The 16,681-nt window shown below is 41.1% G+C and overlaps 1 protein-coding gene across 6 annotated transcripts in view; it reads left to right on the top strand.

Annotated features, from left to right (window-relative positions):
- Positions 1-13,598, top strand: part of card19 (caspase recruitment domain family, member 19) — a 54,750-nt gene extending 41,152 nt beyond the window's left edge. For 4 of the 6 annotated variants that reach the window (XM_041191331.1, XM_041191330.1, XM_041191334.1 and 1 more), the window contains 4 exons: positions 3,064-3,217; positions 3,929-3,997; positions 6,924-6,995; positions 10,207-13,598. In XM_041191331.1, coding sequence (XP_041047265.1) covers positions 3,064-3,217; positions 3,929-3,997; positions 6,924-6,995; positions 10,207-10,322 — 411 coding nt within the window. In that variant the 3' untranslated portion in view covers positions 10,323-13,598. Of the gene's footprint in view, positions 1-3,063; positions 3,218-3,928; positions 3,998-4,110; positions 4,244-6,923; positions 6,996-10,206 lie in introns of those variants that run through there. The other 2 variants (XM_041191335.1, XM_041191333.1) reach the window with 2 other exon arrangements.
- The last annotated feature ends 3,083 nt before the right edge of the window (positions 13,599-16,681 follow it).

Below are 16,681 nucleotides of genomic sequence, written 5' to 3'. Positions count from 1 at the left end.
GAATTGCAGGTTGATACTCAACCTGAAATAAAAACAGAAAATGTTGGAAAAACTCAGCAGATCTGGCAGTATCTGTGGAGATTAAAGCAGAATTAACATTTCGAGTCCTTATGACACTTCTTCAGAGCTAAAGAGAAGTAGAAACGTGATGGATTTTATGTTGTTTAAGATGGGGTGAAGCAGGCAGAGCAGAATAGAGGGGCAGTGATAGGTGGTAGCTCAGGAGAGATTGACATAGGTGTCATGGACACAAGACAAATGGTCATGTTAAAGACTAAAGAAGGTGCTGATAGTGGCATAAAGGTAAGATAGCAGAATGTGTTAATAGAAGAACAAGGGTCAGTGCTTTGTGAAAGCACCACATAGAAACAAGTGACAGATGGCCCTGTTGGTGGGCGGGGGAGGGGGTAGTTGGGAGAAAAATGATTTTAAAATGTTTTAATATATATTGTATATATAAAGATAAATGAATAAAAATAAAATAACTGGATTTAAAAAATGGGTCAAGATGGAGGAAAGAATTCATGGTCTGAAGTTTTTGAACTCAATGTTAAAGCCAGAAGCTGTAACATACCTAATTGGAAGATGAGATACTGTTCCTCCAATTTGCATTGGGCTTCACTGGAACATTGTAGCAGGCCAAGGATGGACACGTGGGGATGAAAGCAGGATGGTGTGCTGAAATGGCAAGTGACAGGAAGGGCTGGGTCATGCTTGCAGACTGAACAAAGGTATTCTGCAAAGTGTTCACCGAGTCTGCGTTTAGAGGAGACCACACTGGGAACAGTGAATACAGTAGACCAAATTGAATGAGGTACAAGTGAAGGTGAAGGGGTGAGGGTAGAGGTGTGGGAGATGGGCTTGACATAGTTGAGGGCCCTGTCAACTACTGTGGGGGGAACCGTCGGTTCAGGAAAAAGGAAGACATGTCAGAAGCGCCGTTTTGGATGGTAGCATCATTGGAACAGATATGACGGAGGTGAAGGAACTGAGAGAATGGGATTGAGTCCTTACAGGAAGCAGGGTGTGAAGAGCTGTAGTCAAGGTAGCTGTGGGAGTTGATGGGCTTGTAATGAATATTGGTAGACCATCTATCACCAGAAATGGAGACAGAAAGGCCAAGGAAGGGAAGGGAACTGTTGGAGATGGAACATGTGAAGGTGAGAGAGGGGTGAAATTGGAAGCAAAATCGTTACATTTTTCCATATCCAGCCTATATGGCTGCGTTGTGAATGCACCTTCTTTAGCCATCCAGTCCCAGAATGTGGCTTGAACCTGGAGCTCTGGCTCAGGGACAGAGACACTACCCTTAGAGCCACAAGATCTCTTCACTTAAAGATGGCACTGCAGCCATCAATGACAGAGGCACAGGAATGTGTGTAAACTTTAATTTTCATTTTGCCTAATTAAATATCAGGACACGGCTGAAAATTAAAATGAATGTTTTGCATTTATATAACACCATTCACAGCCAAAGTGCTTTACTGCACTTTTAAAGTGGGAATCGGGGTAAAACTCTCCACTAGTTAGAGTCATGCCTAGCACAAAGAAAGATGGTTGTAGTTGTTGGAAGTCAATCATCTGAGCTCCAGGACATTACTGCAGGAATTCCTCAGGGTAGTGTCCTAAGCTCAACCATCTACAGCTGCTTGATCAATGACCTTCCTTCCATCATAAAGTCAGAAGTGGGGATATTCACTGATGATGTTCAAGCACAACGTTCAGCACCATTTGTGACTCCTCAGATATTGAAGCAGTCCATGTCCATATGCAGCAAGAACTGGACAACGTTCAAACTTATGTTGATAAGTGGCAAGTGACATTTGCACCACACAAGCCCCAGACAATGACCATCTCCATCAAGAGAGAACCTAACCATCTCCTATTGACATTCAATGGTATTACCATCGCTGAATCCCCCACTATCAACATCCTGGAGGATACAATTAACCAAAAACTGAACTGGACTAGCCATATAAATACAGTGGCTACAGGAGAAGGTTAGAGGCTGGGAATTCTGCAGAGAGTAACTCACCTCCTGACACCTCAAAGCCTGTCCACCATCTAGAAGGAACAAGTCAGGAGTGTGATGGAATACTCCCCATTTGCCTGGAATAGTGCAGCTCCAACAACACTCAAGAAGCTTGACACCATCCTGGACAAAGCAGCCTGCTTGATTGGTATCTCATCCACCAGCTTCAATATTCACTCCCTCCACCACTGACATACACTGGCAGTAGAATGCACCATCTACAAGGTGCACTGCAGCAACTCACCAAGAGTCAACAGCACCTTCTAAACCTGCAACCTTTAGCACCTAGAAAGGCGAGGGCAGCAAATGCATGGGAACCCCACCCCCTGCAAATTCCCCTCCGAGTCACAAACCATGCTGACTTGGAACTATTTCACCATCCCTTCACTGTTACTAGGTCAAAGTCCTGGAACTTCCTTCCTAACAGCACTGTGGGGTGTACCTACACCACATGGATTGCAGTGGTTCAAGAGTGTGGTTCACCACCACCTTCTCAAGGGCAATTAGGGATAGGCAATAAATGCTGGTCTAGGCAGCAATGCCCACGTCCTGTGAACAGCTTAAAAAAAGTGCAGATATTGTTGGAATGTGGGACACCCAGCAGCCAATGTGCATGCAACAGTGTCCCACAAACAACATTATGGCAAAGGCTACATAATCTGTTTTTTAAGTCTTGCTTAAGATCTAGATATTGGCCAGGACATCAGGGAGAACTCCCCTGCTCTTCCTTCTTAGTGTCATGGGATCTCTTATGTCCCTGAGAGGGAAAATAGGATTTCTGTTTATTGCTGCATCTGGAAGACTTCACATCTGACAATGCAGCACTCCCTCAGTATTGACTGGAGTATCAGCCTCCATTTGTGCTCAGTTTCTTGGTGTGGGATTTGACTCGAGGTGAGAGTGCTACCCACTGACCCATGGCTGACATCATTAGGATAAATGGTCCAGTGTCAAACATTGGTAAATTATGTGTCCTTCTATGTCGCTCATCTTACAATATCCATGCTGAACCTTGCAGTTTCTTCCAACAGTTCCGAAATGTAAACACTCCAGTGAGTGCAAGAGTATCTGAGCTCCTCCTACATCTGCAGAACAAGAACAACAGAGCCTGTAAGGAATTTTACAATGCTTTAGAGACAAATGATGCACAGATATATCAAAACCTGCCAAGCAAATGTCTGGCCAGTAAGTTTTTGATTTCATGAAAATATTAAGTAAAGTGGTTGGATTTACTTGTAATACTGGATTTTATGCAAACTCTAATAGTTAACACGAGTTAATTGTACAAAGCAATTTTTTCTGTATGACACAAACCATGGACCACATCAGAGTTAATTTTGATGTAAACCGGAATGTGCTGACCAGTCATTTTTTGATGACTTAATGCCCTTGTGCTATATTTCAATAATAATCTTAACCTGATTACAGTTGCAGGTCTACATTTAGTTTTAATCACTATCCAGTGACCTGCAAGTAAGGATGTCTAAATATTGGTTGAGCCTAGCATCGGGTTTGGCTGATTTAATTGGAACGAAAATTGGGCAGACTCTGTAAAAATACATGAGATATCGGACAGGATTACGAATCCAGCTGAAGATGAAGAAAATTACCATATTATGATTTCACTTTTTGTGATTTTATCATGACGGGAGTCATGCACATCTAATTACTTTCCTCCCTAAAACAAAAAATAGGTTAGCCCAAAAATGTTGTCGTGATGACCACCAGGCTACCTTTTAAAGCCTTGCATGGTGTGGTTGCTCGTAAGTTCAATATAAGCAACCTTTTGGAGTTTGCGATGTCTTAATCAGTTCTGTCATACACCTCTTTATATTGGGATAATATACATAGTGCTCGAAAGTGAAACTAAATAAAATGCATTAATTTCTTTTGCAGAAACAACAGGATCAGTGGGAGTTAACATGGATACCTACAGTAGGGAGAAATACATACTCAATGACAGGGGTAATTTGTTTTTAAAATATATTTTTTGAAGGTAAATGAGCAGTTGATATAAAAATGTGTAAGAACACTCTGAACTTCTGTTTTATATAATTACTGTGTTTGATTCACATTAGTATCGTGTCAAGGTGAATGCTTCACCAGAAGGAGTGCTGTGGAGAAAGTTCACAGGAATCATTTCGAGAGCATATACTTTAACAATATGTAATTATGAATAAAATTATGTAAATTAAAGTAAGTTTACATCTCCGTCCGTTTAAAGGTTTTATTTCACCAGCAATTATGTCAGTATTAAAGTCTGTGCAGCAATTGGAATTGTCCCTCCCTTTCAGAGTGCTAAAGTGTTTTGATATGAAGTGAGATTATGTGGGAGAGATGGACACTGACTTCTTCATTTTCCATCATGGAGCTTGGTGCTAGATTTAACCATAGCCTTATTTTAACTATCAACTTCCAAGGAGTGGCAGTCACAGTTGGATTGCCACTTTGTTCCTTTTCTCTACCTTAGCCAGGAGCTATACATTTCTCGCCCAACCTTCTGTCCCAGACCTGGTGAGAAATGTGCAGTATAGTGGCTTCCCAAGGCCTTCCAGGGTAAGGCAGCAGCGGCAGGGGAAGTGAAGCCATGCCCCCTCTTTACGACACTAGCTGCCGTAAAGCAGGTGAAGTTTAAAGGCCCCAGCCACTTTGAGAAGCCAAAGAGAAGGTAAATGGGTAGGATGATGGGGAAGGGGGTGATAGGTCGGATGGGTAAGATGAGCCAGGGAAGGGAGAATGAGTTGGCTGGGGGCTGGTGGTCGGTGGGATAGAGTGGAGGGAGGTTTTGGGTGGCCAGTCAAGGGGATGGGGGTGGGGGGAGTGGCTGGGTGATCGGCAGGTTGGTGTGGAAGGTAGTCGGGGGCATGGGGGAGGACGGGGTGCCAGGATGGGGAGCAAGTTGGGGGACAGTCAGGGGTGTGGGGTGTGGGAGGATAGTTGGGTGGGTGGTGCCGCTGGGGAGGGGTGGGGGCAGAGTTGGAAGGATAGTTGGGGTGAAGGAGGGGTTGGAAGGATAGTCGAATGGGGGTGAGTCGGGGTAGTTGGGCAGGTTGGGAGGGTAGTCAAGGGGAGTTGGGAGAGTACTCGGGGGTGCAAGGATGATGGGGCATTGGGCGGTCAGTACTATAGTTCCGCAGGAGTTAGAATGGTTTTACTCCTAACTTTGCCTGGGTAACTATTCTGCTAAGACAGTTGGAGCTGTCTGAAGTCTCTGATTTAAACCAGAGTAACAGATGATTCCCTATCCAGGATAATTGCCTGTCAGAAGCTTAAACTTCCTGGACAATTCCCATGCAGTCTTTGCATGGGGACTTCTGGGGGGGTTTGCACCAGCGCGTACCTCCGGGGTACAATCCCCCGAAGTTCAGAAGTTCTAGGCTTACGTGTGTTACCCGCAGTGGTCTCCCCAGTTCCACTCCATATTGTATGGCAGCTGTGGGTGAGAGAAGGTGGCGCATGACAGTTTCTCAGTATTTAATTCGTCTATTAATAAATCTCGACATTTTCTTTCATGAAAGACTACGTTTTTGTTGAATGCTTGAAGTGTACTCAATAAAAGGGTTTGTATTAAAAATATGGCAGCTTTGTCAAAATGTTTAATTTAGTGCGTTATTCATGTTTTACTGATCATTATAATCAGATTAATGTTGGCTGCTGTGTCTGGAATGTTGTGCACCTGATCTTAATCACTTTGAGATGTGAAACCTTTCACGAACGTTAACTGCAACCTGCTTTCTATGATGAAAAAGAATGAAGGAACCAGGGTGGAGTTGGAACACCTTTCCCTGGTGTTTTTGAAACAGAATGCTTATTCACTGCAGTTATATATCAATTAAATTGCGGAATGAGTTACACTGTGGATTTTTGAGGAAATTCAATTTCTTTGATGATGGATATTCTAGCACCTCTGTGTGAAGAACGAAACAGCCACAAGTGGAACTGGCTGAATTTTTTACCTGACTCATATGCAAATGGTTAATCCTTTCCTGTCCATTCCCTTTTTTTGTAATTAGTGATTCCTGGCTTGTTTTCTCTGTCCTGAATGGGGAAAAAAGGTTTAAAAGATTCACTGTCATTTAACTCTACCCAACACTGCAAATACAGTGATCTGCTTTGTACAGCTCAAATATGATGTTTAATACATGAATACTGTAGCCAGTTCTGTATGTTATCGAACCACAATCTTATGTTTACATGTATTCCATCATATTCATTTCCTATTGGCATTTTAGGCTGAGAAATCGATTTCCCTTTGTAGCCCCAAGTTATTTTAAAATCAACTTACTGTACCTCTTGTTCTCAAACTAAAAGAGCAGCCAAGCAACAAACTCTGCAAATGTTGGTGGTATGTCAGCCTGTAGCTTGAGATGCCTATGATGGCTTGTTTTTGCCTTTATTGCAGACTGTGGCCCTTATTCTGTGCTCCTCCCTTCTCAATAGCACTGCTGAGTTTAGTAACTCACTATATAGCTATTAGGGTGAGCTGTATGTCAGAGTAAATTGAAGCACCAACATTCTGTTCCAACATTCAAACTGAACCTGTGCAAATATATTTTTACTTTTTCTTAATGTTTTCCATTCTGACATAACTTAATGTGCAGACCCTGGAGAGCCTAAATATATTCCATGTGTGTATGGTGAAATGGTTCTGGTTCCATGAACTAAAGGCATAGAAATGTTTTTATTTTTCCATTTGTAGTATGTGGGCATTACTGACAGGGCCAGCATTTATTGTCCATCCCTAATTTTACTTACTACAAGCTTCAGAGCTCTTGTTTCCTTTCTCGAGCCTACTTTATAAATTGAGTAAAGAGGCCCAATAATCTAATTCAAACACTTGATCTAAAATCCATACTAAAGTGTGTGTCATTGAGTGTTGCATTCTTTTCAGGTCCTGTGTTTTTTCTGGCTTGCTTTAGTGTGGCAGCAGGATTGGCTTTCCTTCTGTATTACTGCAAAGAAGGTAAGAATGTATAATGAATTAAGGAAGTGATGAATTAAACTCACGTTAAAATGTCAGGTCTTCCCTAGGTGGACATAAAGGTTTTACTTTTATTATTAGGTTAACGAAGATGGCAGAAAAGACTGAAGAGTGCATAGCTTTTTTGCAGTTACAGTGTTTTATAGTTTACTAACTTGAGTTATGAGTGTGAGTAAACCTCTGGCCCTATATCATCATAGTGAAAACTAAGGGCAGAATCTTCGGGTCAGTGAGCATGGGTGGGGCCTGCTCACCAACGCGTAAAATGACACGTGGTGACATTGGGCGTGTGTCCCGATATCAGACCTTGAGTTCGGTGGGCGCGCACCACAGTCGGCTGCACACCCGCCAACTATCAAAGGCCTATTAAGGCCAATTAAATATCAGTTAAACTAATAACTGAGCTGCCTGTCCAACCTTAAGGTTGGTGGGCAGGTGAAGAGCCCAGGCGGCCTTCGCATTTATCGTGAAACCTCATCCACGGGCGGGATGAGATTTCATGAAGGTTTTTAAAGTTTAATAAAAAATTTTAATAAAATTGATTGACATGTCTCAGCTCATGTGACCCTGTCACATGAGGGGACGTCTTCAAAAATGTTTTTCTTTATTTAAATATTTACATATCAAACTGACCTCCCTGAGGCAGCTTTGTGCCTCAGCGACATTTTTGTGCTCTTTTGCACGCATGCACAAAAAAGCGCAGGCCCCGACTCTCCCTACATCCCCGCCCGCACAGGGAGTGCTCAGCGCTTCCATGTGCACGTCATGCTGGGCGGCCCTTAATTGGCGGTGTGCAGCCGATTGTGGGCAGCAATCAGCTACGTGCCTGCCAACGCCCGCTCCCACTCAACCCCCCCCCCCCACAACTGACGGGGAGAAAATTCTCTTTTAAGAATTTTTCTGCATTTATGTGTTATGAAGCGAATTCCTAGTTTCACACCAATGTTCTAAGTAACTGTTGCAGGGTCTACTTTTTTTATCAGGCATTATTTGCCCATTATCCATTTGATCAAAACAGCAAATCTGTCACATGTTAGTGTAGATTCTGTTTGCATCTGAAGAAGTTAAGTTTAAAACCTCGTTCAATTGAAATATCAGAGTTGGTTGGTACGTGTGTTTCTGTTGCCATTAAAGGGCAAAAAATAACATTGCAGATATGAACTATAATGCCGTGTACCTGGCAACTTATATTTTTAAAGAGCTCTTTATTTAATGAAAGACATCATGAAACACTCTACAGAGCACAGTGAGCAAGAAAGGAAAATGGAAACACAAAAATACTGTGGGGTAGAACAAAAAGAAAGTTCAAAAAGAATTGGTTGGATTTTGACAACAATGATGGAGGTGACAAGTCTGAAGGATTCGAGAAGGGGTTATAAAGCACAGCAACATGATGACCAAATGATTAACTACTTGTGGTGTAGCTAAGGGAGCAGAGGCTGAAAAGTAGATGACTGATTCAGGAGCGGAGCATGCATACTGAGTTGTATGACTTAAGCATACTGCTCAGGTAGGGCGGGGTGAGACTACGGAGGTAAATGGAAAGAGGAAAAAGATCTTGAAATCTATTTGCCAGGGTGCATGAGGCACCATAGCCTGGCAAGGGCATCATTGATCAGTACATAGGATTTTGTGAATGAATTGTAATTTGCGGAGATTGGAGGCTGACTACTGGAGCATTCAAGTATGTAAGCCCATCGGTGACAATTAGAATTCGGGTTTTGTAGTGGTGGGAAGTGGTGGGATTAGAGGCCAGTGATGTTGCAAGGGTGGAATGAAGTTGTCCTGGTAATGGATGTGGGGAAGGAACAAGTAATTGTATATCATTTTAAAAACTATGTTCAGAAAGGGTCAATGGCTCTGTTTGTTCTCTTGTCACACATATTTCAGTGGTTGCTGCTTAACATAAGAAATAGAAGCAGAAGTAGACCGCACCACCCCTCAAGCCTGCTCCACCGTTCAGTACAGTCATGACTGATGCCTGCCTCACTCCCCTTTCCTGCCAGCTCTCCATACCTCTTACTTCTTTAAGGGACCAAAAATCTTTCTATCTCTGTCTTAAAATTAAAGCTAACACTCCAATGTGGCACTGTAGAAGGTGCCACCTTTCAGATAAGACATTTAATTGAGGCCCCATCTGCCTGCTCAGGCTGATATTAAAAAATCCCACAGCACTCTTTCAAAGTACATCAGGGGAATTATCCCCAGTGTCCTGGCCCTCAATCAACATCACCAAAACAGATTATCTGGTCATCACTTTGTTGTTTGTGGGAGCATGCTATGGGCAAATTGGCTGTCAAGTTTCATACATTACAACAGTGACTACACTTCAAAAGTACTTCATTGGCTGTAAAACACTTTGAGACGTTCGGTGGTCATGAAAAGCACTGCATAAATGCAAGTCTCTCTTTTTTAAGCATATTCAATAATGGAGCATCCACATCCCTCCAGGGTAGAGAATTCCAAAGATTCACAACCATTTGAGTGAAGAAATTTATCCTCATCTCAGTCCTAAATGATTGACCCCTAATCCTGTAACTGTTCTCCCGTGTTCCAGATTTCCCAGCCAGAGAAACAATCTCTTTGTTTCTACCCTGTCAAGCTCCTGCTCAAGCTGATGCATAAACTCAAAAGACAGGAAGGCTACTTTATGGAGCTCCCTCGCTGTAACACCAGGTCAAAACTCAATCAATAGATTGAGCTGCCAATCATTTTTGCAGTGTATTTATTTTGTTTAATATCCAGTAGAGAAGCAAGCCTACAAATTCAGCTAAAATGTGATAAGAATATATTTCATCAAGCTGTGTGGATTAAATCTATTCAATCAATGAATTTAGCTACATCACACAGTTCAACTGAAGTCCAAATTTATTGACAGTAAGGCAATGTAACAATATTAGTTTTGTTTTGAAAGAAACAATGTAACCAGGTCTCTTTCCATTGAAGGCATTGAAAATGAGCCACAAGCAGCACATAAGAAAATGCCTTTCGATAATTTCTCTCGTGACTGCTTACGAACTGACTGCAAATCAATTTATTCTGGTCTAGCCTGATGATTTATAACAAATATGAATTATTCATTTTATTTATCAATGATTCACAAAATTAACACTTTAAAGTTAAAAGGCAAACTAGTTATTTCTGTATTTGAAATTGGCATTGCATAGTGATTTACTTATAATTCTATCTGCAGATACTAAATTTGAAAATGCTGCAAAGAAGATCATAGGATTCTCTTCTCTTGGTGTTGGAAGACGAGCTAGAAGGTACTTGTTAGCGTACTTTGAAGACCAGTCAAAGAGGAACTAATGAAAGAGCAGCACTTCAGCGACTAGCATGCCTGCCTTGTCAACAAAAGACTGGGAAACATATAACTTTTGTTTTAAAGGACAGTTCTTCTGCCAATAGCAAAGATAGCTATGTTTATCTCTTCGTATTTAAAGTAAACGTGCTTCCCAGAAATAATACTACTGCCTTTCAGCACTGATGTGGGCCACAAACCTCAAATAAGACAATGATATAATCTGCATTATCAAGGAAAAGCATGTGGATTTTACCTCCTGCGCCCACACAGTGCCAGCAGCTAATACACAAAAACAGGGATTCAGCTATCCATCCTTCCTTGACTGGAAGTACTGTAATTTCAAGCTTTAAGTCAGCAATTTGGGAGGGTTCACTGACATTCAATAGAAAAAAATTCTAAGCGTTCAGAGATTTGCAATGAATGTTATGTCTTACTGCGAGCTCTTGAATTGTTCTAGATTAGTTTAAAAATCTGCAATTATACTAGTGCTGCAAGTGCACGGACAGAACTATTAAAGTAACAATGATGCCTGCAGATATATCGTCTGCTTGTGTAGCTAAGAGTGAAGGTAATGACAGCAGAGCTGCATGCAAACCTGCTCGGGTAGCTGAAGCGATTTTCTACTACTAGTGATTTTTAAAAAAACTGTAAGCAAATTCTAATTCATTGGAAAAGAACGCAACCTTTTGTATTGCCAGAATTTTTTTAACAAAAGTAACCAAAAGTAACCAAATTCACAGTGATTACAGTTACAGTGCATCTGTGAGAAACCTATTTGAGGTAAACAATCAATTTATTATTTGCTTATATCAATACTGCCAAAGATTGTTAAGCTGCACTTTTAGCATAGAGAAAACAAAGGCTGGCACTTTGCTAGTGATTAAATGCAGTATACTGATGGCATGAGAAGCTAATCTCTTGGTGAAAAGAGAGACAAAATAAGCATCATATGGATGCAGCTACAAGAGGCTTTAATTGAATGTGTGAAGAATGGGAATGCCATTTAGAATTTAGTCTCTGAAGTCTGGCAACATGGTGCTGACCTACCCATGCAGTACCTGCCTGATTTTATGCCTAGTATTGCCATTATCCATTGTCAACTTGAACCTGGACAGTAATAAATAGTTTAAAGAGGCTTTTTCTATTCATAGTAAATTAGCAAATGGTCAGATATATTATCAGTTCTAAAGGCTCACTCTTACATTAGTTGTTATCGTCCTTTTGTTACTGATTTTTTCATGTCTAGAAAGCAACATTACCTCACCTAGAATGAGGTTCTGACTGCTGATAGTTACCAGCACTGTTACTCCTTACGTCAGCAACCAACCACTGCCCTTGTACAATGAGTTGTTTTCAAAAATTGTTGCAGATTAGCTTGGCTTACAAGTAGCTTTCTTTACAATCAGTTTGCAGTTTATCAGCAACTTCAACCTTGGCAGAGCAGGAATGGGATTGAAGACTTACTTTAACAAACTGCAAATGCTGGGTATTTTTCTGCTGCGAAAATATTATTAATCTTCCAGTAACTCAAAGGACTGGCAACTAGTAGACACTCCATCTGTCTGATGTCTTTCTTGAAACTGTTTCACTCATTGTTTGAACAGAAGATTTAGGCCAGGAAGCAGGAAGTTGAGACATACATTTTGATTCGAGCAGCTAATGTACTTCCTTAATAACATAATTTAATATTTAAATTTGCAAATGAAAATCTCATTATGTTCCTGCAATTAAATGCAGGATATTAAAGAGTTTGACTATTCAGCAGTTTTCATGCTAGTACTTTTATAAATATACCTAATGGTAAGCATTCTCAGGACAGAATCATAACTTGTTCTCAAATGAAACAGCCTCATTTTTAAAGATGACAGTGTTAGAAATATTTCCTTTGTGGTACCTGTAATTTCATGTATGTGGTAGACTTTTTAAAAATTCACTTATAGGATGTGGACTTCGCTGGCTAGGCCAACATTTATTGCCCATCCTAAGTTACGCTTGAGAAGATGGTGGTGAGCTGTTTCTAAGAGTTTATGAAGCTTATTTAGAAAACCCAAAGGTTCAGATTGACTAACATCCTGTTTAAGGATATGGTTACACTATGGTCTCACTCCAAGCTGTAAGATGCAAGAACCTTTGGTTATTGGCCTTTGTGACTTCAGGGAGTTTATACCGGAACACTTTTGATCATTTTGAAAAAGCGAGATCTACTGTTAGCAGATATTTCACCAGTCTGCTATTTCTCATGGAACACATAGTTATTGACTTGAATAGGAGATATATATCAGGAAGCTGAAATTGAAACATAAAGATTGAATGATTTGAACTACTGTCCTGGTGCATAATTCTTTCTTACCATAATGTAGTTTAACATTTTAAATGTTAAGGTTGTTTCCTTCTTGATGTCACTTCATGTGATGTATTGTGTGATGAGGTGTTTAACAGTAGGATGTGGTTTTTCAAAAGTTGCTGCCACAGAGGTAGAAGAAAATTCTATTTTGAGTGGTTGTTAAATGTTGAGAATGGCAAAAAAAGTGGACCAATGAGTATCAGTAAGGCAGTATACCTGGTAAAGTAACAAGGCACAGAGGGCACCCCCTGACTGAGGTGCCCCAAACTTCCTTCCTGCTTTTTTTCAGGTAAGCCATAAAAAATAGGCTGCCCACTCTCACCCGCCTGCTCATGCCAATCCTCTGCCACTGTAAGTAGGTTCTCCCTACCCTGTCATATCCCTGCATACATTTGATTTCCTCCATTAAATCACTCCTTAACCTCTGCTCTAAGAAGAACAGTCACAACTTCTCTATTTTCTTCATTTAACTGAAGTCTCGCAATCCTGGTACCATTCTAGTAAATCCCTTCTGCACTGTCTTCAAGGCCTTGACATCCTTCCAAAAGTACAGCGCCCAGAATTGGTCACAATATTCTAGCTGAGGTCTAACCAATGTAGATGCTCTTCTCATTTCATACATCCTAATGATCTTATAATGTCAAAAATTTTAATCTTTGCCATTGATGTAGAAGTAACTAAGACTGCCCATCAAACACATGGGGCAGAATTTTCTCAGGCAAGCTTGGCGGGGGTGGGTGGAGTCAGTCAGGAAGCCGACCGCTGCCCATGATCAGGCTGCGACCACGATTTCATACTGGGTGGGCCTTGAAATGTGTGCTCAGCGCTGCCTGTGTGGTGGGGGGAGGAGGGCGAGTGTGTCAGTTTGTGCATGCGGAGGAGGGAGTGCTGGAAAAGCTCCTTGAGGCACAGAGCTGCCTCAGGGAGATGAAGAGTTTTGAAGATGAAAAATAAAGAATTGTAAAATGTTAAAAAAACATGTCCCTTCATGCAACTCTGCCACGTGAGCAAGGACATGTTATTAATGAAATGTTAAAATTTTTATTTTATTTTTAATTGCTGTTGGAAACCTCATCCTGCCTGTGGATGAGGTTTCCTAAAAAGTGCAAAGGCTGCTTGGCTTTTTCGCCTGCCCGCCAACCAAGAGTTTGGACGGGCAGTGAAAAAGAACATTTAATTGGAACTTTAATGGCCTTAATAGGCCTGATATTTGATGGTGGGGGCGCTGCCGACTCCCACACATGGCGGCCCACCAGAATGTTGCATGAGTGTGCGATGACATCGGGGCGCTCACCCAACGTCATCATGCCTATTTTACGCTTGTTCAGGTTGGGCGCGGTCCCGCCCGACGAGGTAAAAATTCTGGCCATGTTTATTCAGGTGGGGCAATATGCTGGTAAACGGAATTATTCTCTGTTTCTTGATATGGGGACAGATTACTGGCTTGGTTGCTGGTTGCATTATAGAGGGAAGCAGATTGATAACTGAAGTTAGTAGTTGAGAGAAGCCTGAGAGTCATTCACTGCCCTGTTTTTCCAAAAAGGGACACAATGCAGCGTGAGCAAAAGTAAACTGGGAGAGGAAATGTACATCTTTTTGTAATTATTTGCTCGTTACAACTAGGAGTTAGCAGCATTGCATTTTCAATCATTAGAAATATCCCTCAATCATTAGAAATATTCCTTTAGATTCTGCCTTTATTTCATTACATTAGCCTGTAATGATACTGTATAGCATTTGGCAGTTCATTTGTGACATTTTGCAGTGCCATTACAAGTATGAAGTGTGAAATGACTGGCTTGAAATTTTCAATTCTTATAATTCCAAAGAAACATAGAACTGACAAACATACACATTCTGATGAACACTGTTGTCAAAAAGATGGTTTTATGCAAGTGGCATTTCCAATTTGGGGGTTTTAATTTTTGATACATGAACACAGCTTTGATGGGGTTTAATGATAGTAATGATGGTGAAATTGTTGGCATTCACCATCATTACTCCTCTGAAACTGACAGCAACTTCTTGAGTCTGCCACTGTAACTGTGCAGTACAATGCACATTTCCCCAGGAACTATTTTACTGGAGGGAGTTTTGCTGTAGTATTTATTTTTTATTAATTGTTCTTGGGATGTGAGCATCACTGGCAACGCCAGCATTTATTGCACATTCGTAATTGCCCTTGAGAAGGTGATGGCAAGCCACATTTTGCTCTGTACAATATCTCACAATTAGATGAAAAATATTTATTATCAGATTATTCTGAATCAAGTTTGTTTTTTTGCTGAATTAATCTGCCTTCAATAAGCTTTCAACTCGATTTATTACATTATCATTATGAATCTGAAACGCAATTGTCTGGATTATGAAGAGGAATCATTTGATGCTTGTTAAAAATCCAGCAAGTGAAAATTGTACAATGCTTCCATATTTCTCATAGGCCTGAATTTTTTGCTCGTCAGGCACGTGGGAAACGGGCCCCCGAATGCGATCGGCCCCTGTGATTTCAAGCTGGCTGGCCAATTAACGGCCAACCAGTGTGAAACACGCATTGAGGAAGGCTCAGCATTGCCGGTGGGGGAGGGAAGAGGGCAGGCACCAACATCACCGCGGGTGCTGGTGAGCGCTTCCACTGGGCTCCCTGAAGGCAGACAGCTGCCTCAGGGAGCTGCAGACCTCCACAGAATAAACAAAACAACAAAAATGCTGCAAAATATGTCCATGCAGCACAATCAAGCATCTGAAAGCATATCTCATAATAAAAAAACAGTCCCCAGATATCTCTTTTTTACCTCGCCACGGAGATTTCATCCCGCCCTGGATCAAGGTTTGAGCAAAAATGTAAAAGCCGATTGGCCTGTCTGGCAACCGCGTGCTTACTGATCTGAAGGTTGCTCGCGTGCAAGATGACATCGGGACGCTCGCCCAACATCATCTCGCGCTATTTCATGTCTGTTCAGGTTGGGCATGCACCCGCTCACCAGGCCTAAAATTCTGCCCATAACATTTATCCCAAAGAGGCAAAGTGCAGTCTCACCACAACATTGAAACTTAGGGCTGTTGTTTTACTTTTCTGGTCCTTTGTGGATTTAAGTATGTTATGTGTTAAAAATACAGACCATCTTTTTGGGATTACAGAAATTTAATCAGTTTTTTACTGGCAGATATTGATCCCCATAGTACAGCACCAAAAGTTCATTGTTTATTACTGGGTCCATCTACCTATTCTTCAGCATGTATATAACTTAGAAACTGTGCAATGGAAATGAACACTTAGAACACTCCACAACAAAATACAGCACTCGTCCATTATTTATTTGTATCTTTCCTGGTTGCTTTCCCTTTGAACACCTGATCAATATTTTCCCTGATCTATGCTAATGATATTGCGCCGCTTGTTAAAGGATGGTCAAGGATAACCTGGAATAGGTTAAATGCCACGTAAGGTTGAACATCCCAATTTACTCTGTTTTCTTTTATTCCTGCTTGTGATGCCCTTGACCTTGACCAGTATTGCTGATATTTTCTGTCTGGATTCCATGACCTCCACCTCTTTTAATTTTGTAATTTTTACAATGTGATTTTGAGTTGGTTTATTCATTTTTTTTGTATTTTTTCTTCATGTAATTACTTATATTGTGTTATTGTCTGAGGTAAAACTGCAAAATAAAGTTTAAAAACAAACTGTTTCATTTGTCTGGATTTTGTGGTAATAATGATGGTGATATTGTTAGCATTCACCGTTATTACTCCTTTGAAACTGACAGCAACTTTGGAGTCTGGACATGTGCAGTTTAATGCAGAGATTCAGAAGTTGCTGTCAGTGCTCCATGCTATCCCATTAGGTGCACTGTTGAAGTGCCACCTCCCCTCACCAATCAAGTAGAAATTACTGAGCTGACAAAAATTTAGTCCCTTTACACTTAATCTCACTTGAAAAGCCCCTGAAAAAATTGCACCTTGTTGAATAACGTCACTGTTGCTTGATGCCTGGAAAACTTTCTGACTTGGTGTCAGTTT

This window comes from Carcharodon carcharias, chromosome 7 (assembly GCF_017639515.1).
Source record: "Carcharodon carcharias isolate sCarCar2 chromosome 7, sCarCar2.pri, whole genome shotgun sequence".
NCBI classification, from domain to species: Eukaryota; Metazoa; Chordata; class Chondrichthyes; order Lamniformes; family Lamnidae; genus Carcharodon; species Carcharodon carcharias.
Note: the sequence above shows the minus strand (reverse complement) of the source record. Positions and strands in the feature narration are given on the sequence as shown.